General features: G+C 43.8%; 1 protein-coding gene and 1 non-coding gene across 3 annotated transcripts in view; both read left to right on the forward strand.

Moving 5' to 3' along the window:
- The window catches only part of DSP (desmoplakin), a 41,330-nt gene that overhangs the window by 14,383 nt on the left and 3,698 nt on the right, over nt 1-23,249 (forward strand). The window contains exons 5-23 of one of the 2 annotated variants that reach the window (XM_057699436.1): nt 2,774-2,902; nt 4,567-4,617; nt 5,499-5,660; nt 6,117-6,221; nt 7,863-7,958; nt 8,275-8,400; nt 8,942-9,094; nt 10,289-10,443; nt 11,221-11,347; nt 12,123-12,324; nt 12,936-13,144; nt 13,783-13,949; nt 14,381-14,519; nt 15,033-15,226; nt 16,298-16,460; nt 17,650-17,733; nt 18,284-18,391; nt 19,119-19,217; nt 19,988-22,282. In XM_057699436.1, the coding sequence (XP_057555419.1) occupies nt 2,774-2,902; nt 4,567-4,617; nt 5,499-5,660; nt 6,117-6,221; nt 7,863-7,958; nt 8,275-8,400; nt 8,942-9,094; nt 10,289-10,443; nt 11,221-11,347; nt 12,123-12,324; nt 12,936-13,144; nt 13,783-13,949; nt 14,381-14,519; nt 15,033-15,226; nt 16,298-16,460; nt 17,650-17,733; nt 18,284-18,391; nt 19,119-19,217; nt 19,988-22,282 (4,764 nt within the window). The remainder of the gene's footprint in view (nt 1-2,773; nt 2,903-4,566; nt 4,618-5,498; nt 5,661-6,116; nt 6,222-7,862; nt 7,959-8,274; nt 8,401-8,941; nt 9,095-10,288; nt 10,444-11,220; nt 11,348-12,122; nt 12,325-12,935; nt 13,145-13,782; nt 13,950-14,380; nt 14,520-15,032; nt 15,227-16,297; nt 16,461-17,649; nt 17,734-18,283; nt 18,392-19,118; nt 19,218-19,987; nt 22,283-23,249) is intronic. The other variant, XM_057699437.1, reaches the window with a different exon arrangement.
- On the forward strand, nt 17,785-17,887 carry LOC130832124 (U6 spliceosomal RNA). Its single transcript, XR_009048206.1, has one exon. It is a non-coding gene; the product is annotated as a U6 spliceosomal RNA (small nuclear RNA).

Consider the following 23,249-nt stretch of genomic DNA (forward strand, 5'->3'; position numbering starts at 1 on the left):
TTTAACAGGCGTGACTGAATTGGTAGGTTGTGAAAATCTACTGCTTACCCTTCACAACTGTAAAATCTGTTATGGGAGTTTATGCGCTAAAAAAGACTTCATCGCTGAGCCCCTCAGGTGTTACCGAGAGGTTCTTAGGAGAAAAAAGAGAACGTTGTGGAGGTTTGTTTAAAATGGTCGCCGATTGGAGGAGCTGGACGCGCAGTAAAACTGGACCTTCTGGTTTGGGCTCGTTGTATTTTCGAGGTGTCAGTTGTCTTGTGCAATCCTGACATCACCGGTGTGAGAGTGAAGTGAAGTGCCGGCACCCCATGTGTGGAGCCTTTCTGTAGAACTGGACTTTCTACAAAGGATTTTTCAACGCTGATTATTGTTTTGTTGTTTTAGGTAGTAATTATGTGCTGTAATGGACAGGTGGCAGGAGAAATATGCCATCGTCATGTAGACGGGAATTTTGTAATGAAAACCCGACCCTGTGAACTGTCCTTCCCTGGAGAAGGTGGGCAGGTTGGAAGGATCACTTGGGCAGAGATGTGATTGTGGTTGTTGGAAATAGTGGTTTTATTACTTGTTGTTGGACCAATTTAGCAGTGGTTCTGAAGTTTCTCAACCACTTAAAGATTTTGTGGGTGTTCTTCCATAAATGTAAGGGCTGGTAGGACTAAAGATTCAGTCATTCAGTTAACCTTTTCTCCCACCTATTATAAAGATTTTATAACACCCTTACAAGAAGGTGGGGCTTATAGAGGAGGAAAGTCAGTTGTAATCCCAGAAATGCATGTCTTCTAATCTTTGAACAAACATTTCTGGAGCATTTCCTATGTTTTGGGAGCATGCCAGGAGATGAGGGTTCAAAGGTTATGTCCTGTAGCCCCCAGAGGGAATGTTATTGAAGAAAACAAGATACATAACACCCAAATACCAAATTTCTCTGCAGAGCAGTGTGGGGTTAATGGCCAGGTTTGAGCTGTAATAAACCACCCGCCACCCCTGCTCAGATAGGAGTGGGGGAGGGGCAGCACTCCCTGTGGAATGGAGCCAGCTAAGCGCCCTCGGGACTTGAACTACATCACTCGAACTACATCGTGACCATCAGTGACCAGTGACGGATGTTAGGTGAAATAACCTTTGAACCAGATTACTTATGAAATGGCAGATTCTCTCATTTCTTCTTAGTCACTATGACGGTTCTATAAAACGACAGCTCATAATTTGTCATTTTCTGTATTCATGTTGGGTGTAGCTTTGTAAGAATCTTTTGTAGCAAAGGCTCAGTGTTTTTAAATTTGGGGAAATGGCTTTATCACATGGGGTGGTGGTGGTTGGGTTGGGGAGCTTTTTCTTACAGATGCAATTGATGTGCGTTGCTTTTCAGATCCGGCAGCCCCCACGGTGTTAAAAGGACTAAAAGCAGTTTTATCACTTGCTGCTGGTTTGCTCTGGGGTGCTCAGGCCTTTTCCTCTTATCCCTGCTTCCCCCAAGCCTAGCCTGCATTCTTCCTCTCACTCCCAGGGGACTGAGCTGCAGGGCCAGCTGATAAGGGAGCCATGTCCCCAGCAGCACAATCCGTACCCAGTCACACAGCTCCCGGGGCCAGGGTTGTGTTTCCCTGATTTGTGTTTCTGCTGATAGATGGGGCAGATACTGTACACCTGGCTGGTAATGAGGGGCGGGATCCGGAGCCTGGTCATCTCATTAACTTCCCAGTGCACCCGCTTGTTTCTGCTCTAAAGTCAGAGTGAGACACGGGAGAGAAAGGTCAGAGCCCTGGGTAACTTACCGTTCGTTGTCTGATGGCTACCTGTCCTGAAGGCTCGCCAAGTACATGAGAACATGGATGTGGCTTAGAACAATGTGTGTTATGTTCTTGCCGCAATGCCAGTCTGGAATGTTTGCCCTCGGCATGTCCGAGAGATGACACAGGTGATTTGGAAATTTACATGAGCTCATGTAAAAGGAAGACCAGACAATAGACTCGCCACCGTATGAAGCTTGTGAAATAACATGCTTGATTCTTACTACGTGGCATTCTTAAGTTGAAGTAGTGGAGTCTCAAATTAGAAAGTTAGATTTAATTTTTGAAAAGCTAATGTAAATCCACAATCTTAATATTGCCGACATTCACTGAAATTAAGGCATTGGGTATATATATATATATTGTAACCTCTTTGGAATGGGTCATGGGGAGTTTTGCACCCCGAAAGGCAATGCTAAATTCTGGATTTAAAGAGTCAAAAATTATATTACTCAAAACAACTTAAAGAAATAAACAATGAAAATTTCTCTTAGGTCAGCTGTATAGCTTGGGAAGTAGTACCTGATTGAGCTTAATGAACTATTATTGATGCACATTTAAAAATAACTGAATGTTGAAACTTCCGTCAGTGTCTTATAACATTGTATCATACGTGGGTGTGCACCCACAGCTGTCTATACACACAGGCCACCTGCATGTGCACAGGTAGATTCTTTTTCCTGAGAGGACATGATCTAGGTTTCAAGGATCTCATTTTGGAATCATCTCTGCTCAGCCCATCTTGAGTTAGGGCAGATAAATTGAGGGAACCCCCTAACTTACTGTATTGGGCAGCCTCCACTAGCTGTTTGGGAATCCCAAGCCTTAACACATTTTTGGGGGGGGGGGGTTTCAAAAATATTGACTATTTACAGCTTCAGTTTTATCTGAGTGGAAGCTGTATATTGTACCTGACCCCTGATGATGCTCTAGGTGAGGGGTCGGGAATGAAGGGCCCACTGTCTCTCCCTTGGCAGGCGGAGATGGACATGATGACCTGGGGCGTGGATCTGGCCTCCGTGGAGCAGCACATCAACAGCCACAGGAGCATCCACAACTCCATCGGGGACTATCGCTGGCAGCTGGACAAGATTAAAGCCGACCTGGTACTTTGGAACGTTTCATTGTAGAGTCTTCCAAGAGTGTCCTGAAGGATGCTGTAGTTCCTCCATCCCAGGCAGTTTGGGCTGAAACATGAGTCTGATTTCTTCCCCAATAGACTGGAACTTTTTTTTTATCTTGGCTTGTAGGCATCTTTTTTTTCAAATTGAAGTATAGTTGATTTACATGTTCAGGTATACAGCAAAATGATTCAGTTATACATACATACATACCTATTCCTTTTCAGTTTCTTTTCCCTTATAGATTACAAAATAGTCAGCATAATTCCCTGTGCTATACAGTAGGTCCTTGTTGGCTATTTTACATACAGTAGTGTGTAGCTGTTAATCCCAAACTCCTAATTTATCCTTCCCTGCAAATTTTTTAAAATCCCATTTCATAAATGGGGCTGTGGAATCAGAAAGACCTACTAGGGATTGTGCTAACCCTCCAGGCCTAAGGTCACATACACACTTTATGTCGTTGGTAAACGTGTATTTTGAGGGGTGGTAGTTCTTTTCTGCAGAAAGCAGGGCATCTCTTCAAATAGAGAAAATGTGACAATCCTGTCATTTTATTTTGGTGAATCCTTGGTGAAGTCCTTGGTGAATCCTTTCCTATGTGGTAATTAAATTGTATTTCTAATAAAGGAAATTATATCTCATCCTCACACTTTTCCTTTGCTGAAAGGGCTGACTTGCAGCTGGGTGCAAGATGACAGCCTAAAATATGCATCTGATTTTAAGTGCCTGGTTTCTCCCCAGATGTCTACACTTCTAAATCCCTGACTTCTTAAAAATTGAAGTATAGTTGATTTACAGAGTTGTGTTAATCTCTGCTGTCCAGCATAGTAACTCAGTTATACATACGTGTACCTTCTTTTTCGTATCCTTTTCCATTATGGTTTTATCGCAGGATGTTGAATGTAGCTCCCTGCGCTATACAGTAGGACCTCGTTGTTTATCCATCCTGTGTATAATAGTTTTATTGCTAATCCCAAACTCCCCCTCCCCCCCCCTCCCCCTTGGCAACCACAAGTCTGTTCCCTACGTCTGTGAGTCTGTTTCAGTTTCATTGATAAGTTCATTTGTGCCATTTGGATCACTGACTTTTTTTTTTTTTTTTTTTTTTTTGGGGGCACACGGGCTTAGTTGCTCCATGGCATGTGGGATCTTCCTGGAGCTGGGATCGAACCCGTGACCTCTGCATTGGCAGGCAGATTCTTAACCACTGCGCCACCTAGGAAGCCCTGGATCACTGACTTTTGAACTTAGCCCAGAGATGCTTATGCTCACTGTCTGCCTTTTTTTTTTTTGGCCTATTTTTGTCTACCTGAGTATCTGATCAGATCTCTCCCTCTTTTCTCTAAGATCTGAGGAGTCCTAAATGATATTTTCAAACTTTCAAAAGTGTAACAGTGAGTCTTTAAGTGACAGTGATGAGCCCTTTACTTTGTAGAGACGCCAACCACCCGACCAGTGAGGTTTGCCTCCAGATCAACTGGGAAAGGTCCCTGTGGGTAAAAGACTTCATAGAGCAAATTCTTCTTTTTACTGGGGAATCTGAAGTTAGTACATATTTGACAGAAGGAGGTTTAGAAGGGCTGTTCTTTCTATATAAATCCTCAAGGGGAGTTAAATAATTACTGACTTTTTTGGTCTTCTTCTAGCGTGAGAAAGCTGCAATCTACCAGTTGGAGGAGGAGTATGAAAACCTGCTGGTAAGACGACTTATTTCTGAAGGTTCTGTGTTTAGTGCAGTTCGGTTCTGTAAATGTGGACCTGGGTTGAAGCACCTGGAAGTGCCTGGAAGTACACTTATAGATGGGCTTGTAGATGCTAATTTCATTTCTACTGTTGTGTTCCCTTTAGAAGGGAATTTTTAAAAAGAATTTTTTCTGAAGACAGTACTTAGTGCTATTCTATTTGCAAGTTTGTGTCACATAATAGCACTTGTTATATACTTGCAGTTGAAGCCATAAAGTTTTTCCACTTGCCAACTGCAGCCTTTTTAGGAAGTAGAAGCAAAAAATAAGACTTGTTTTCCTCAGAGAGAGGTTTACCAGACCATCATCACTATTTTATGACAAACTAAATCAATTATTTGTCTCATAAGAAGAGATACTTCCATTTTTCCACCCATTCGTGTCCCCCTATCTTCACTTTTTCAGTGTTTCCTTGTTGGCAGTGATACTATTTAAATAATATGGCTAGAGGTGACACAACTGTTTTCTATGTTGATGGTACCTAGAATTTTGGGGAGAGGGCAGGAAGAGCTTGATTTATTTTTTTAAGAGTCTATTTTCTCTTTATACTCTAAAACTAATTATTGAAGCCAAACATCAATGTCTGAATCAAGACCCTCCTGGATTAGGCTGTTTCACTGAATCTAAAATTTCCCCCTTATTCATCAGAAGTTTGGGTGGGTCCTTTTCACCTACCAACTGATCAGTGAATACAAGAGATTAACGTTTGACTGATTCTTGGGATTTTGTTGGTAAAATGGTAAAAGGGACCATCAGGGGTTTATTTGTGAAATCTGCAGGGAACAGCATTTATCTACATATTGTTGTCCTAACACTGCTTTGACCTTCCTGTGCAGAAAGCATCCTTTGAGAGGATGGACCACCTGCGACAGCTGCAGAATATCATTCAGGCCACCTCCCGGGAGATCATGTGGATCAACGACTGTGAGGAGGAGGAGCTGCTGTATGATTGGAGTGACAGGAACACCAACATCGCTCAGAAGCAGGAGGCCTTCTCTGTAAGCCCCCGGGGGTCGCACAGTGGTGATGAACACATTTCATCGGCCGTTGTAATTCAGCCTTGGTGGAATGGTCATGAAAAACCGTTTCTTTCTGAAGGCTTTTCAGTGACTTAAGAGGAGCAGTGCAGTGCTTAGCATCTGAGAAGACAGTAGACAGGGTGAGATTAGTTCCTTCAGACCTCCCCGGGTATGTGTACCGCAAAGTGTGGTGGCTTTGCACTGACAATTAGACAACCTCAGTATGTGCCGTAGCTCTGTCACTTCACCTGTGGAAATTCGGACATGATGTGTCACCAGTCCTGCCTAAGAGTCTTAAGGAATACATAACGCAATTCTTTGACATTTTTCATTTCCAAAGTGCAGTTTTGTATTTGACTTCCTTTATCGATGGTGGGAGGAAGGGAAGGCTGCTGGTGACTTGTTCTATAGGATTTGTTTTCCTTTTATTCACAGATACGCATGAGTCAGCTGGAAGTTAAGGAAAAAGAGCTCAATAAGCTTAAACAAGAAAGTGACCAACTTGTCCTCAATCAGCATCCAGCTTCAGACAAAATTGAGGTGTGCTTTGTGGGATTTATATTTTTATCAGGGGAAAAAAGGGGACACTTTTCAGAAAATAAACTATACAAATGAGTGATTCTTATCCATTATAAAACCATGACAAGTTTATTTTATTAACACCCTAGACCAGAGGTTGGCATGCTTTTTCTGGAAAGGACCAAATAATAACTATTTTAGACTGGCAGGCCATTTGGTCTCTGTTGAAATTAACTCCGCCTTTGTAGTGTGAAAGCAACCAGAGCAGCAAGTAAATGAACGAGTGTGGCTGTGTACCAATAGAGCTTTATTTATAAATGCAGGCAGTGGGCCGGATGTGACCCTTGGGTTGTAGTTTGTTTACCTCTGCCCTAGACTGCCATCTGGTGGCTGTGCTCAAGGCTGACATTAGCTGGTGGCACTGGTATGACCATATTGGTTATTTCAAAAAAAAAAAAAAAAAATCAAAATATTTCCATACCACGTGTAAACTTCGCTGCCTTAATCCCCCACAAGCCCTCTGCATGGTGCCTTCGTAACTGAAAGTGGGGGTCTGGCTGCTTGCTGCTCAAAAGCCAATAAAGAGGCAAGGTTGGCGGAAAGGAAAGTTTGCTTTATTTTGGATGCTGGCAACCTGTCCAAAGGCTGCCTCCCCCCACTTACTATCAGTGGGCAAGAGCTTTTATAGACGGAGGGAGGGGGCTGCATGGAGAACCAGGACAGTCAGCTCTGACAGTCATCTTCAAATTGGTCATGCAGTGGTGCCACCAGTGTCATCTTGATTGTTTTCAGTACAGTTAGTCTTTAGTTCCAGGGTCAGTGTGTTCCCATTTCTTTGAGGCCAATTCTTGGAATTGTGGCAGCTTATGTCATGGCTACAGTCTGGTCATCATGTAGTTAACTTCCTCCACCTAGTGGGGGTTTCAGTATCTATAAGACAGCTCGTGGGACATGGCTCAGAATGTTATCTATAGCCCTTGAGAAGGAACTAAAGGTCCTTGACTGTGCTTGATGACTAAATTATTATTATTTGGTCTCCTTTGACTGTTTTCCTTTGTTTCTTCATTTTCTCACTTCTCTGATTAAACTTACTCTTTCGCTGAAGTTTTTCCACAGACAAAAGGCAGGTTGAGGACATATGGGGGGCAAGGACTGTAGGGTCCTGCTCTGTTTCACCCTGGACCTCCCCATGATCTAGCAGCTGTACAGGAACAGGGCTTGGTCTGTTCTGATTAGTCTGTTTTCATTGGTCAGTAGCTATGCCATTTGGGTGAATATTTTGACTAATACTCCTGATGATATCCATTTGCTAAAACTGTTTCTGTTTGTTTGGTTTTTGTTTGTTTTTTGCCACGCGGCTTGCGGGATCTTATTTCCCCAACCAGGCATTGAACCTGGGGGCCACAGCAGTGAAAATGCAAAGTCCTAACCACGGGACCACCAGGGAATTCCCAAAATTCGTTTTAAAATTTAATTTCTACCATACCACGAGTTCCCTGCTGGGAAATTCTGGTTTTAACTTTTAGAAAGAAAAGTTTGCTTGATTTGAAATTAGATAAAAAAATGCTTCAGCGTTTTCATTCGGGCCCACCTGTCTGTGGAGTGATGAAATGCTCCCTGCGGCTGAGTGGTGGAGAGACAGCTGCTGTTCTCTTGTTTCAGGCGTACATGGATACTCTGCAGACACAGTGGAGCTGGATTCTTCAGATTACCAAATGCATCGATGTTCATCTCAAAGAAAATGCTGCCTACTTTCAGGTTCTTACACTTAGTAATCATTTTACTGGGTCTTAATACCGTTCCTTTTGAGTGTTTTGAAAACGCACTGAAAACAATCTTCACAACATTGCATCAATACTATTTACTGGTTTTTCGTTCAGAGGAGCATAGGTTTGTCACCAGTCCCTCAACTAGTCTCTTGCTTTCACATAAGTTAGTATACTTTCTGCTGTAATCTTTTTCTTTAACCACCTCTCAGACTCGTAGGGAAGATAGTCCTTGAAGTTGAAATGCTAGGCGATACTGTGCACTGAGTTGCTTCTAATTGACATGAGGTCACCTGCATTCTTAACAGTTTTTTGAAGAGGCCCAGTCGACGGAAGCCTACCTGAAGGGTCTCCAAGACTCCATCAGGAGGAAGTACCTGTGTGACAAGAACACGCCCCTGCAGCGTCTGCTGGAGCAGATCAAGGAGCTGGAGGTACTGTCTCAGACCCAGGCCCCCAGCAACTTTCCCCGGGAATAAAATAAATGTACGCACCGCCGCAGTTCAGACTGCTGTTCGGGTTTGTATTGTTCTACAGAACAAGTGCCCAAGGCTCAGCATTGTCTTCATTTTCAGTGACTTTTCTCGAGACATTTGTTTGCCATCTCAGCTATTGTCGCCAGTTACTTCTGCTTCAGTAGTTACTGTTGCTCAAAACAAAACCAGAGAGAACACTGATGACAATGTGAAAATCCCTTTGGAAAAGCATGCTTCACGTGTCATCAGCATCGTCCTTTCACACAGTGATATTCTTTCCCACCCACCTTATTCATGGCTGTGTTGCCTCTGTCGTGGCTTCTTATGAAAGGTACCCGTGGTCCCTGCAGACAGATGCATTGGTGGCTTTTTACAGCTAATGCAACTACAGTGGTATCTAACTTGTCATGTCATGATAGCTATAGTAATGCCATTTGAAGGTCTCATCTAATTTTCAGAGAGTATCTATGTTTGAGTGTGATTTTATTTGCAATTGCAGAAAGAACGGGAGAAAATCCTTGAATACAAGCGCCAGGTGCAGAGCTTGGTAAACAAGTCCAAGAAGATCGTGCAGCTGAAACCTCGGAACCCTGACTACAGAAGCAATAAACCCATCATTCTCAGGGCTCTCTGTGACTACAAACAGGACCAGGTGTGTACTCGGCTACTTGGAACGCTGCCAGACTGTTCCCTTTCTTTACGGATGGAGTTTTGTCCATCAGGAGAGCAGCATTTCATTTAGGTTTCAGTGAGCACCCTAGTAAATGGCTTTCTTTTGTATACAAAGCGGCAAGCTGTTGAAAAAGATGTGGTGGTTTTGTTCTGAATGATATACTTGTCAATAAGTAGGAAAATAGTTGTTTTTAAACTAATTCTAAGGCTTAAGACTTCTTTTCTTCCAATATGTAAAACTTTGCATCTGTGATCAGTCTTATCTTTAAATTTCTGAGATTAAGAAAAAAAGAAGAGAGAAACACGGCCATTGTGCTGCATGTAAAGAGGATGTCACTGCGAATTTTATGCATTAAATGAGCCCATCAGTTCTGTAGGCTCAGTGGTAAATACAAGCATTTATATAGAAAGATGACTTGTTTTTAGTAATTCTTTATGTAATTCCCACAGCTCTATTTTCTTATAAAAATTGTAGAGGACTTAAGAAATATAAAATGTGATTAGTTGGTGACATGGAGTTATAAAACAATGGAGTTTATTCTACCCTGAAGATGATGGTTTTAGAACTTGGGTGGCGAGAAGTAAGAAATCAAAATGGAGCTTGAAATACCTACATCTCAAACTTGTTACATTTTAGTAGTTAAGATTGTTGTCATATTTTAAGTACCCATTTTAAGAAGCTATATAGAGTTAATTTAGAAAAGAAGCTATTTAGATGCTGGAGTTAATTTAGAAAGTTATTTTTCTGGGGACCTGATACTAGAATTTTTTGTTTTTATTTCACAATTTTAAGAGCAAACGAATGAGACAAGTGAATCCCACGCACGGAAATCTACTATGTAAAACACAAACTCACAAAAGTAGGAAAGCCAGGGGGTGAGTTTTTGCTTTACAGAAGGACTTCCCACTTCACCGGGCACTCCCCTGGCTGTCTCCTGGAAAGTCACTCCACCTGATTCACTTCAGACACACCTTGTAGGCTCACCTGTCTTATTTAAGGCATCAGTCGTGTTGGGCTGTGTCAAGATCGGCTTCAACCGAGGGTAAAAAAAAATATGAAGATCAGAGCCGAAACTGTCTGCCCGTTGTCACTGCTGCTGCTTCTGTTTTTGAGCAAAAAGATGAAAATGTGGACGGGTGGATAACGCCAGAACACGGTGTGCTTGCCTTGCAGAAAATCGTCCACAAAGGGGACGAGTGCATCCTGAAGGACAACAGCGAGAGGAGCAAGTGGTACGTGACCGGCCCGGGGGGTGTGGACATGCTCGTGCCCTCCGTGAGCCTCATCATTCCTCCGCCCAACCCCCTGGCCGTGGACCTCTCCAGCAAGTACGTCTTGAAGTCCCTTCTGGCCGTGACATGAACGCGGGTGGGAAGAAATAGGGCAGACGCTGATCCAAAACGCTGAGGCACACCGCTCCTTTCTGTTGTCACCTCCCCCCAAAGGAGGGACCCGGCGGAGGTCCCTTTGTCTTGAGGTTTTATGCTGAAGATACTGTGGTTATTGGAGGGTGAGGAAGGCTGGAGGAACTCACTCTGGCCGTGCACTTTAAAGGCATTGTTTCAAGTTCTCCTGCCTCTTAGACCATCAGTAGTTTGGCATGTAGCCACAAATAGAAAATGCCCTTAGCATCAATATGAGGCCGTCGGAGCATTTTGACAGGTGGCCCAGGGCAGATTCTTCCAAATGTTTTGTAATGGAGATCTTCAACCCCCTCAGGGTGGGGTGAGAGGAGCCCAATGAGTGTTTCCAAACTCCAGCAGCTGTCGGAGTTCTGTGACCCGAGACCCGTTTCTCAGTGTTGCCTGCACAGAGTCAGACCTCTGTCAATTAAAAAGTTGCTGGCAAACAACCCAACAATCCCATATTGTACTGCATGTTTCCACCAAAATGATTTCAATGTATCTAAGCCATGTCAGTCATTGAGAGTATACTTTTGGGTATTAGTCCAAATCCATTGAAATGTTGAATATTTTGCAAATGCTCCATTTGCCCGGTTGGTTCTCCTTTGAGTTTTCTGTTTCGTGGGGTGAGCACGGCCAGGTGTCCCGTCTGGGGTGAACTTGGAGAGCTGGGCTAACGCGTTTTCCCTCTGTGCCTCCCAGGATCGAGCAGTACTATGAGGCCATCCTGGCCCTGTGGAACCAGCTCTACATCAACATGAAGAGCTTGGTGTCCTGGCACTACTGCATGATCGACATCGAGAAGATCAAGGCCATGACCATCGCCAAGGTACGTCCTCAGGACCACTGCTGCCTGTAGGGGCCACCCAGCCACTCCCTGCACTGCGGTTTCTACCAGGCAGACGTAGCTGTGCAGCTGATGTTTTTGTGTGTCAGCAGGAGAGTCCCCTGAGTCTTTCTTAGAGGTTCTAGTCCGTCCAACACAGAATGGAAGGGATTCAACCCCAGGCTGGTTACGAGACAAGCAGAGTTTAGATTAAAGTTACCGGACACGCCAGAAGTGCCTGTGGGTAAGGCGGGAGGTCCTGTGGTACTCAGGGTTCCATTCTCCTCGGATGTAATGGAAAATGAGGTCGTCATTACTGACTGGATAGCACAGAAGTAAAAGGTGGGGTAGAATTCTTGGAAGAACATCCAAAGCATTAGTTACCCTAGATCAGTCGTTTTCAGATAGTGGTCCAAGAATCCAGGTGAGGGAGTCCTTTGGGGTGACAGGGACAGCAGGGAGGAGAGGGGCAGGGAATGGGTTAGTTGAGTCTTCCTTTTACTCTTTTTAGTCACAGCAGCTTTGCTGTGACCTGCTTGACATTTGGGGCTTCTGAGTCCTATTTCCTTTGAAGAAGAAAATTTCATAGGAAGAAAAAAATTGACAACCCACTGCTCTGGTTCTTAGGAGCAAGCTCTAAATCCTCAAAGACCTTTTCTTTGAGGGGTCTTTGCGGGGTGTTGCCTCAAACCCCACCGAGCATAGTGCGTTTCCCAGCAGACTCTTCTTGGCCACACTCTGGGGCCGTCAGACACACTCCCGCCTGGTTTATTTCCAGCTGAAAACGATGCGACAGGAAGATTACATGAAGACAATATCCGACCTTGAGCTGCATTACCAAGAGTTCATCAGGAACAGCCAAGGCTCCGAGATGTTCGGAGACGATGACAAGCGGAGGATGCAGACCCAGTTCACGGACGCCCAGAAGCACTACCAGACCCTGGTCATACAGCTCCCCGGCTACGCCCAGCACCGGACAGGTTGGTTTAGAGCCGCTCCCTCTTTGCAGCCACCAGACATGCCGTTTTCAAAAGAAAGTGTGTAGTTTGCCAAAAATTAGTTGTGGAATCAGTTCTTTGAAAGATTGTATAGCCAAAGTCATGTATTTATTTATTTTAAATTAATTAACTTATTTATTGGCTGCGCTGGGTCTTCACTGCTGTGCGTGGGCTTTCTCTAGTTGTGGTGAGTCGGGGCTCCTCTTTGTTGTGATGCTTGGGCTTCTCATTGCAGTGGCTTCCCTTGAGCACAGGCTCTAGGCGTGCAGGCTTCAGTAGTTGTGGCATGTGGCCTCAATAGTTGTGGTTCACAGGCTCTAGGGTACAGACTCAGTAGTGGTGGTGCACGGGCTTAGTTGCTGCGAGGGATGTGAGATCTTCTGGGATCAGGGCTCAAACCCGCGTCCCCCGCATGGGCAGGCAGATTCTTAACCACTGTGCCACCAGGGAAGCCTGCAAAAGTCATTTAGACGCTAAGTTTTCAGAACCAAATCAAAGGAAGTAGCGACACTTTCATGCATAATGTGTTTTTGAGGCCTTGCACCCTTCTAGCCAAGAATTCTCTGATTTTTGTGGTCCTGACATTTTTACAGTAACCACAACTGAAATCATTCATCCTGATTCCTGCCAAAACGTTGAAACCAACAGAGAGAATGACAAGCAGGAAACCTGGATGCTGATGGAGCTTCAGAAGGTTCGTAGGCAGGTGGAGCTCTGCGAGAGCAGAATGACCCTCAAAAACATCCCTCTGGCAGATCAGGCATCCTCGCACCACATCACAGTGAAGATAAATGAGCTGAAGGTAGGTATCCGTTACTATTTCGCTTGATTCCAGGTATATTTATATTTTTGTGAACTAGTAAAAACAGCCTCCTGGTTTAAATATTTATAGGCAAGAAACGAGGCTTCTGGCACAATTCCTTTTTTCTTTCCCATGCTTCCAAATTTGGGGATTAAACCGCCTTTGCTGTTAAGTTTGTGGGTTACTCGTTCGGGCTGCCATGTTTTTCCTTTTCTGCCATGTAGTGCTTTGTAGATTTCAAAAGTTTTCACAGACATTAATGTGGCTTCTGCCTGAAACAACCTATGATGTGGGCTCAACAGGCCGAATGACCTTACGTGCAGACAGGAAAGGGATTTGGAGAGATTTGGTTGGGGGAGGGGTGGGGTAAGAGCTACAGGCCATCGGCAGAGCTGGGACTGCAGCCCAGGTGTTTCGGTGTCAAGCTCAGGGATCTTTTCCGCTCAGCCTGGAATGTCCAGGGTATATGTTCTAAGAAAGGGGGTCCCATTTACCCAGTGCTGGTAAGGCCTCCCTGATGAAGGACGTGAAAGATCACCTCTGGCTTGCATCGTTCCTGGTGTGTGGGTTTTTGAGGACACGCACGATGGGGAGAAGCATACAGCTGCATCAAAAACGTTTTCTTTATTTTTGGACAGAGCGTACAGAATGATTCTCAAGCAATTGCTCAAGTTCTCAACCAGCTGAAAGACATGCTTGCGAACTTCAGAGGTTCAGAAAAATACTGCTATTTGCAGAATGAGGTGTTTGGATTGTTTCAGAAACTGGAAAATATCAATGGCGTTACCGACGGCTATTTAAATAGGTAAATGCGACTGACACTGACCTCTGGCTTTTCTCAGGCTTCCTTTTGTGAGACTGCATTTGCTTTCTGTGCTTTTTGCTGGCGCCTCTGCCCCGCGGTTTCTCTTTTCGTTAGGGGCTCACTCACGTTCTCCTGCGCTTCTGAGAGAGGGTCCGCCAGCCTAGGGTGCCAATCCCACTATTCTGAACTTGAGTGTCTCTTCCAGCCAAGGCATCCTCTGAAGGCCAGAACTTAGAATTTTTCCAGTAATGCTAAATGGTGTTCTGAGTCATGAAAGAGAGAAAAAATGTATTGCTTCGCAGCTTATAACATAAGCAAAATCCATTTTTTATCTGCTTTAATGTTCTCTTTTATGAAGGGTGGCAAGAGCCAAAGGTTCCAAGTGTAATTCTGTCTCCAGCAGTTTTATTTGCCTCTTTGGTTCTTGACAGCTTGTGTGTGGTGAGAGCACTCCTGCAGGCCATTCTTCAGACAGAAGACATGTTGAAGGTGTACGAAGCCAGGCTCACTGAGGAGGAGACGGTTTGCCTGGATCTGGATAAAATGGAAGCTTACCGCTGTGGACTGAAGGTAACGAGAGGGGTTGCACAGCGTCCCGGTCTGTGGGAAAGATTACAGGACTACTCAGTCCCCAGTGAAAAAGCTTCAGTAATAAGTCATCTTGAGTTTGGAGGATTACTGGATTTCGTTGGCCACACGTGGTTGACATCAGCCGTTATCTCTAGAACACTGTTGTCCAGAGTGTGTTGGCAGGAGCTACGTGAGAAAGTCGTTTGTGGTGAGATCCGTCTGGGGAATGTGAGTTAAACATAGTTAAGCTGGTTCTGTAGTGCTTCTCAGAAACTTTAGTATGTTAATATTTTTGTAATCTTTCAGGCATGGAATGAAATGTGACATGAAGCATTTCTCAAACTACTTTACACAGAATCTTTTTTTTTTTTTTAACGAGTTGTCATGAGGAACTAGGTCACTGGCACAGATATCGGGAGAGGCCATCAGTAAATATATTTTCCTTGCAGTGTAGCATCAAGTGGGAATGAGGTTAATTTTTACTCTTTTTTTTTTTTTCTCCTCCTGTGACAGAAAATTAAAAACGACTTGAACTTGAAGAAGTCCTTGTTGGCCACCATGAAAACAGAACTGCAGAAAGCCCAGCAGATCCACTCCCAGACTTCACAGCAGTATCCGCTGTATGACCTGGACCTGGGCAAGTTCAGCGAAAAAGTCACACAGCTGACAGATCGCTGGCAAAGAATCGATAAGCAGATAGACTACAGGTGGGCCCACCTCCTTCCACACTTCCTTCCCGTTTGGGTGTTCCTCAGATGATGCCGTTTGAACCCATCACTCTGAGCAACAGTGGTTTTGTTCTGTGTGTAAGTGTAGCATCCTGGGTGCTCTCTTCACGCACTGGCTGTAGGCAGCTCTGTGGACAATGGGAAGAGAGTACATTCCGAGAGCCAAGCTTGAACCAACCTGTGTCAGAGGCCCTCCAGGTTCTTAGGGAAATATTGGAAACCATTGATCAAGCTCTTTTGTGCCCTGTACACTCCTGTTATGACTGCTTGTTGGAAGGAGTAGATGCTTTGAGGGAGCATTCTGCAAAAGTTTGTGAGAATTAAATCTTACAGAAAAGAAAGGCCTTACTGCAAATGAGGGTTTAAAAATATCTCCTGAATCTTGCTTGTAGCTTATTTTGCTAGCTGTGCTTCTTAAAAACATCTCTATTGATATATAATTCACGTCACACAACTCACCCACAGAAAGTATACAATTCACTCGTGTTTAGTATATTCGAAATGTGTAACCATAACCACAGTCTAAGTTTAGAATGTTTTCATCACCCTGAAAACGAAACCCCATACCCACTGGCAGTCACTCCCCATTCCCTCCCAACCCTCCAGCCCCAAACAGCCACCATTCTTTTTGCTGTCTCTATAGATTTGCCTATTCTGGTCATTCCATATAAATGAAAAGATATAATATGTGATCCTTTGTGACTGTTTTTTTTCACTTAACATAACGTTTCCCAGGTTCATCCATGGTGTAGCACGTCAGTACTTCATTTCTTTCTATGAGTGTGTCATATTCCATTGTGTGGCTGCACCACGTTTTGCTTATTCTTTGATCAATCGACAGATATTTGGGTTTTTCCCAGTTTTTGGCTGCCATGGAAAGTGTTGCTACAAACATTCATATAACTTTCTCTGTGGATGTATGTTTTCAGTTCTCTTGAGTATGTGCCAGGTGGACTCGCTGGGTTCCCTGGTAACTCGATGTTAAATACTTTTGCAGAGCAATATGTAATAGCAATGCTTTAATAATGTTATTATCTCTGTTTCCCCCAGGTTATGGGACCTGGAGAAGCAAATCAAGCAACTGAATAATTACCGTGACAACTATCAGACTTTCTGCAAGTGGCTCTATGATGCCAAACGCCGCCAGGATAACTTAGAATCCATGAAGTTTGGCGATTCCAACACGGTCATGCGATTTTTGAATGAGCAGAAGGTATAAGCCGCTTTGTCCCTGCGTAGGTTTCACTGGGTGTAAGCTGTATTTTCCCCTGGTTTTCATAGCAGTACCTAGGTTTAGAATGATACATTTTTAAAAAATTTATTTTACTGAAGTATAGTTGATTTACAACATTGTGTTAGTTTCAGGTGTACAGCAAAGGGATTCGTGTATATATATGTATATATATCCTTTTTCATATTCTTTTCCATTATGGTTTATTACAGGATATTTTGAATATAGTTCCCTGTGCTATCAGTAGGACATTGTTTTTTCATTCTGTATATAAAAGTTTGCATCTGCTAGTCCCAAACTCCCAATCCCTCTCTCTCCCATGCCCCCTGACTCTTGGCAACCCCAAGTCTGTGCTTGATCTGTTTCATAGATAAGTTCATTTGTCATATTTTAGATTCCACATATAAGTGATAACATACGGTATTCGTTTTTCTCTTTCTGACTTACTTTGCTTAGTATGATCATCTCTAGGTCCATCCATGTTGCTGCAAATGGCATTATTTCATATTTTGGTTGTTATGGCTGAGTAGTAGTCCATTTCAGATATGCGTACCACATCTTTATCCGTTCACCTGTCGATGGACATTTAGGTTGTTTCCATGTCTTGGCTATTGTGAATAGTGCTGCTGTGTATATGGGGGCATGTATCATATTACTAGTCCATTTGGTGAATGCTTAAATAATGCCCAGAGGAAAAGCAATTGAGATATTTACAAAGAAATGCAATTATAAACATAGAAATAATGTAACGGCTGTCGTAGTAAAGTATCTTTACAAATTGAGGTGATAGGACTAGAAAAGAGTGCTGACCAGATTGTAACCTCTTAGATCATAAGAAGTTGACTTAGAGGGCTGGGATAGGGAGGGTGGGAAGGAGTCATGGGAGGAAGGGGATGTGGGAATATATGTAAAAATACAACTGGCACAACAGTGTAAAGCAGTTCTATTCCAAAAAAGAGCTAAAAAGAGAAAGAAGAAGTTGAAGATCTTTCTTCTATATTCTGAGTAGAAAACTTGCTCATCTTCTAAAGTTTAAGTGTAAGACTATGAAGTCAGAACATGTAGTCATAAACTGAGGGAAAAAAAACAAGAGTGGTTAAAGAGTGAAAAAACATTTATTTAAAAATATGTATACACTTTACCATTTGTAAATACTTTCTTTTCTGTACAGAACTTGCACAGTGAAATAAGTGGCAAACGAGACAAATCTGAAGAAGTACAAAAAATTGCTGAACTTTGTGCAAATTCGATTAAGGTATGCGGTTTCACAAAGACTGTTAGTGTTTCATCAAGAATATTATGAACTGTGTTTGCTTTGGCAGCACGTATATTAAAATTGGAACAATACAGAGATTAGCCTGCCCTTATGCAAGAATGACATGCAAATTCATGACGTGTTCCATATTTTTTTATGAAAGGATATTATTAACTACATTATTTTGTGATTCACTTTAAAGATTATAGACTTCTTGAGGACAGCGATAATGGGTTTTATGTATTCTCTCCCGAGTAAACCGTAAACTTGTTATCCATTAGCTTGAATTCATTGTACATTGGCAGTATCTACGGGAATGGGCTGGTCTTCACCCTTTAGACAGGTGGTGTGTGCAGAGATCTCCATTTGGCATATAAGAGGTGCTGGTTTAATAGTGTCATATGATGCTTGGATGCTAGCAGCACATGATGGCCTTTGGGGTTGGATATTAGGAGTACAGCTTGGTGATTTAAAGCTGTGGAATTGTAGCCATCAGTGACTCCTTTTAAGTCAGTTAAGTATGTTTTTCTGAAACATCATTATTCTGCAGGATTACGAAATGCAGCTGGCGTCATACGCCTCGGGACTGGAAACTCTACTGAACATACCTATCAAGAGAACCATGGTCCAGTCTCCTTCTGGGGTGATTCTGCAAGAGGTAGATACATCATCACCCATCTCATAGAGCTCGCCCCTCCCCCTGCATCTTCTCTTTTCCTTGTCCCCTTCCTCTCTTCCCTACCCTCCCTGAATTCATCTCTTGCTATAGGGTATCCATTCAGAAAGGTTTACTTGGTTATCCCCTCTCTAATGTGAGTCATCGATGTGAGATGCATGTTAGGAAATGATCAGTGAGAAGTCTGGGTCTATTTTTTTTTTTTTTTTAAAGAATTTTATTGAGATACAGTTAACATACAATAAACTGCATATATTTAGAGTGTACAGTTTGGTATCCCAATCTCCCAGTTCATTCTGGGTCTATTATTTATACATTAGAACCTTTGCAGAAACTGAGCTTAAATTCTGGTTTAGTGAGGGAGACGTTTAAAAAGTAGAAAATATGTAGTCAATTTCTAAAAGACAACTTCTCAGGACATACCAGAGAACATCACCCGTCAGATGGTTTAGGAGGAACACTCTGGAGTGTTGAGGATGAAATGCAAGGTTTCCGGCCCTCTGTTTTATTGTATTTTATGGTTTTATTGGGTTTTGGAATTAGCACAGATGAAAGAAGGGAAGTCACTCTTTAAATTATAATTCAAAATAAATAAATAAATTGTGATTCCACTATTGGATTGCTTTAGAAAACAGAATCGGTCAACTTGCATAGGTCTTCTTTTGAATGCAACATCTTTAATTTTTTCCTTGTATTTCTTTTCTCCAAGGCTGCAGATATGCATGCTCGGTACATAGAACTTCTTACACGGTCTGGAGACTATTACAGATTCTTAAGTGAGATGCTGAAGAGTTTGGAAGATCTGAAGGTAATTTACTTACATTATTTCCTTGGAGGCTCAAAAAAGAAAATAGAATGGAACTTAATTATTACTGCCTCTTATAACATGGATTTGGTCATACTCATTGGTAAAACTGTATTTCCTCTAAACAGTTAGTATAATATAGTTTATTCATAAATCAGGTGTCAGTCCTATTCTCCAGTACACTGCTCGGAATGGACTCAAGTAATAGTTTCAAAATTATAGCTATTTCACCTTGTAATTTCGTTTAATATTTGGTCAAGGAATTTGCTTTATTTCTTTGTGTTAAATTAAGAAGAACATCCAGGACTGGCTGGATTTGAATTTTTCATGTCGACTGTTTGATTTAGTTCTCATTTCTAATACTCGCATTGAGTTTATATGGAAACTTACTTTATACCTGGAAATATAGGAAACATAATTTAGGAAATCATAAGCTCTGTCTTGGAAGAAATTCCTTCATTTACAGATGAGGAAGCTGAAACTCAAAGATGGTAGACCCCTTGCTAAGATCATACAAGCAGTTGATGGAAGAATTATGACACGAATACAGATTTCTTGAATTTTTTTGTCTAGGAGTTTTTGTCTGTGTCACTCTTTATGTATGCTTGTGTGCACGTGCTTGTCTCTGTGTGTATGTGTGTGCAGTTGTGTAACAAGAAATGAGAAAGCACCTTGGTCTGGGGCGGGGGGGGGGGGCAACGGGGAAGTACCACTTCTTTCTTATGATGTGAGATGCCTTTCTTTCAACACCCTTTCTGATTTCCCTCCCACAGCTGAAAAATACCAAGATCGAAGTTTTGGAAGAGGAGCTCAGGCTGGCCCGCGACGCCAACTCCGAAAACTGCAATAAGAACAAATTTCTGGATCAGAACCTGCAGAAATACCAGGTGGAGTGCTCCCAATTCAAAGCAAAGCTCGTGAGCCTGGAGGAGCTGAAGAGACAGGCCGAGCTGGATGGCAAGTCAGCCAAGCAGAACCTCGACAAGTGCTACGGCCAAATCAAAGAGCTCAACGAGAAGATCACCCGGCTGACTTACGAGATTGAGGATGAAAAGCGAAGAAGAAAGACCGTGGAAGACAGGTTTGACCAACAGAAGAGTGACTACGACCAGCTGCAGAAAGCGAGGCAGAGCGAGAAGGAGAGCCTCGGCTGGCAGAAAATGGAGTCTGAGAAGGCCATCAAGGAGAAGGAGTTCGAGATAGAGAGGTTGAGGGTTCTTCTGCAAGAGGAGGGCACCCGGAAGAGAGAATATGAAAATGAGCTGGCAAAGGTAAGAAACCACTATAATGAGGAGATGAGTAATTTAAGGAACAAGTATGAGACAGAGATTAACATCACAAAGACCACCATCAAGGAGATATCCATGCAGAAAGAGGATGATTCCAAAAACCTCCGCAACCAGCTCGATAGACTCTCGAGGGAGAACCGAGATCTGAAGGACGAGATCATCCGGCTCAATGACAGCATCCTGCAGACCACCGAGCAGCGGAGGCGGGCAGAAGAGGATGCCCTGCAGCAGAAGGCCTGTGGCTCCGAGATGCTGCAGAAGAAGCAGCATCTGGAGATCGAGCTGAAGCAGGTCATCCAGCAGCGCTCCGAGGACAATGCCAGGCACAAGCAGTCCCTGGAGGAGGCTGCCAAGACCATCCAGGACAAAAATAAGGAGATCGAAAGACTCAAAGCTGAGTTTCAGGAGGAGGCCAAGCGCCGCTGGGAGTATGAGAGTGAACTTGCTAAGGTAAGGAACAGTTACGATGAGGAGATCATTAGCTTAAAGAACCAGTTCGAGACGGAGATCAGCGTCACCAAGACGACCATCCACCAGCTCACCCTACAGAAGGAGGAGGACACCAGCGGCTACCGAGCCCAGATAGACAACCTCACCAGGGACAACCGGAGCCTCTCGGAAGAAGTAAAGAGGCTGAAGAACACTCTAGCCCAGACCACAGAGAACCTCAGAAGGGTCGAAGAGAACATCCAACAGCAGAAGGCCACGGGCTCAGAGATGTCACAGCGGAAACAGCAGCTGGAGATTGAGCTGAGGCAGGTCACGCAGATGCGGACGGAAGAGAGCGTGAGATACAAGCAGTCTCTGGATGATGCCTCCAAGACCATCCAGGATAAAAACAAGGAGATAGATAGGCTAAAGCAGCTGATAGCGACCGAAACAAACCAACGGAAGCACCTGGAGGATGAAAACGCCAAATTGCAGAGGGCTCAGTGTGAGCTGCAGAAAGCCCACAGCAGCGCCACGGAGACCATCAGCAAACTGAAGGTGCAGGAGCAGGAGCTGTTGCGTCTGAGGATGGACTACGAGCGGGTGTCCCAGGAGAGGACCATCAAGGACCAGGACATTGCCCGCTTCCAGATCTCCCTGAAGGAGCTGCAGCTACAGAAGCAGAAGGCGGAGGAGGAGATGACTCGGCTGAAGAGGGTGGCCTCTGAGGACTCCTCCAAGAGGAAGAAGCTGGAGGATGAGCTGGAGACCCTGCGGAGGTCCCTGAAGGAGCAGGCGATCAAAGTCACCAGCCTGACCCAGCAGCTGGAGCAGGCGTCCATCGTCAAGAAGAGGAGTGAGGATGAGCTGCGGCAGCAGCGGGACGTGCTGGACGGTCACCTGCGGGATAAGCAGAGGACCCAGGACGAGCTGCGGAGGCTGGCCTCCGAGGTCGAGGCCCTGCGGCGGCAGCTGCTGCAGGAGCAGGAGAACGTCAGGCAGGCGCAGGTGCGGAACGAGCACTTCCAGAAGGCCATCGAGGACAAGAGCAGGAGCCTGAACGAGAGCAAAATTGAAATTGAGAGGCTGCAGTCGCTGACTGAGAACCTCACTAAGGAGCACCTGATGCTGGAGGAGGAACTGCGGAACCTCCGGCTGGAGTACGACGACCTCCGGCGGAGCCGTGTCGAGGCCGACCATGACAAAAACGCCACCATCTTGGAGCTCCGGAGCCAGCTGCAGATCAGCAACAACCGGACCCTGGAGCTGCAGGGGCTGATTAATGATTTACAGAGAGAGAGGGAAAATTTGAGACAGGAAATTGAGAAATTCCAAAAGCAGGCGTTAGAGGTATTCACAAATATTTGGTCGCGGCTTCAATGCCTCTCCACTAACTCCCTCCGCAGTCCTCTTAGTCTGCTGTGCTTTTGCTGCTGGGCTAGATGCTCACAAATGTCTCAGTTTTCTTTTTGATGCTGTGCTGCTGTCTGTCCTGATCTAGATGCTGCTTTAGAATAATTTCCGTGCCCGGCTCTTCTATCACCACATCAAGTGCCCATCCCTGTGTAACCCTACTTGGCTCTGCTTTTCGAACTTTCACCGGGGTGTAACATCTGAGGTCACGTCCTCTCAATGTTCCACTCCGTTTTCCAGAAGGTGGCTCTTACTTTATGAGCTGTGACCTACATTTGTAATTAAAATCTTCCCAAATAAAAGCCACGTTAAAGGGGTTTTCTACACAGTTTTAAAATCACTTTTTCTTGCTTGCTTATGTGATTTTTCTGCCTGCATTAGTCTGTGCTCTTTTCATCATGGCACTAATATGTTTCTTTTTGTTTGACTTTTCTTCTTTTAACCCTTAATTAAAACACTTGACTTCTTTAACTTCTAATACTTTTACCTCTGTAGACAATATTTGTGTGGGGCTGGGTGTGGGGTGTGTTTATGTCCATAGATTTGTATAGCTTTATTAAACATGAGTATAGCTGTAACAGCTGAAACGTAGGTACAGCAGGTATGAAAACCTGGAACAAAACTCCCCATTTTGTTCAAACCGTAATTACTATTAAGAGTAAACCAGGTCTACCGCTGCTCCTGTTTCCTTCTAAGGAAAAGTATAGTAAGTATAGAAGCCATTTATCAAAGTGGCAACATGTATCTACGGCATTTTTTCCATGAACTTTTAAGATAACAGAATAACAGTATACATAAGGAAAAGAGGAAAAGGGCAGATAAGTAAATATACTTTGTAAAAATATAGGAAAAGAGGTTAAATGGTGATAGTCCTATGATATGATCACATCATTATTTTTTGCCA

Source organism: Hippopotamus amphibius, chromosome 11, assembly GCF_030028045.1.
Source record: "Hippopotamus amphibius kiboko isolate mHipAmp2 chromosome 11, mHipAmp2.hap2, whole genome shotgun sequence".
Lineage (NCBI taxonomy): Eukaryota > Metazoa > Chordata > Mammalia > Artiodactyla > Hippopotamidae > Hippopotamus > Hippopotamus amphibius.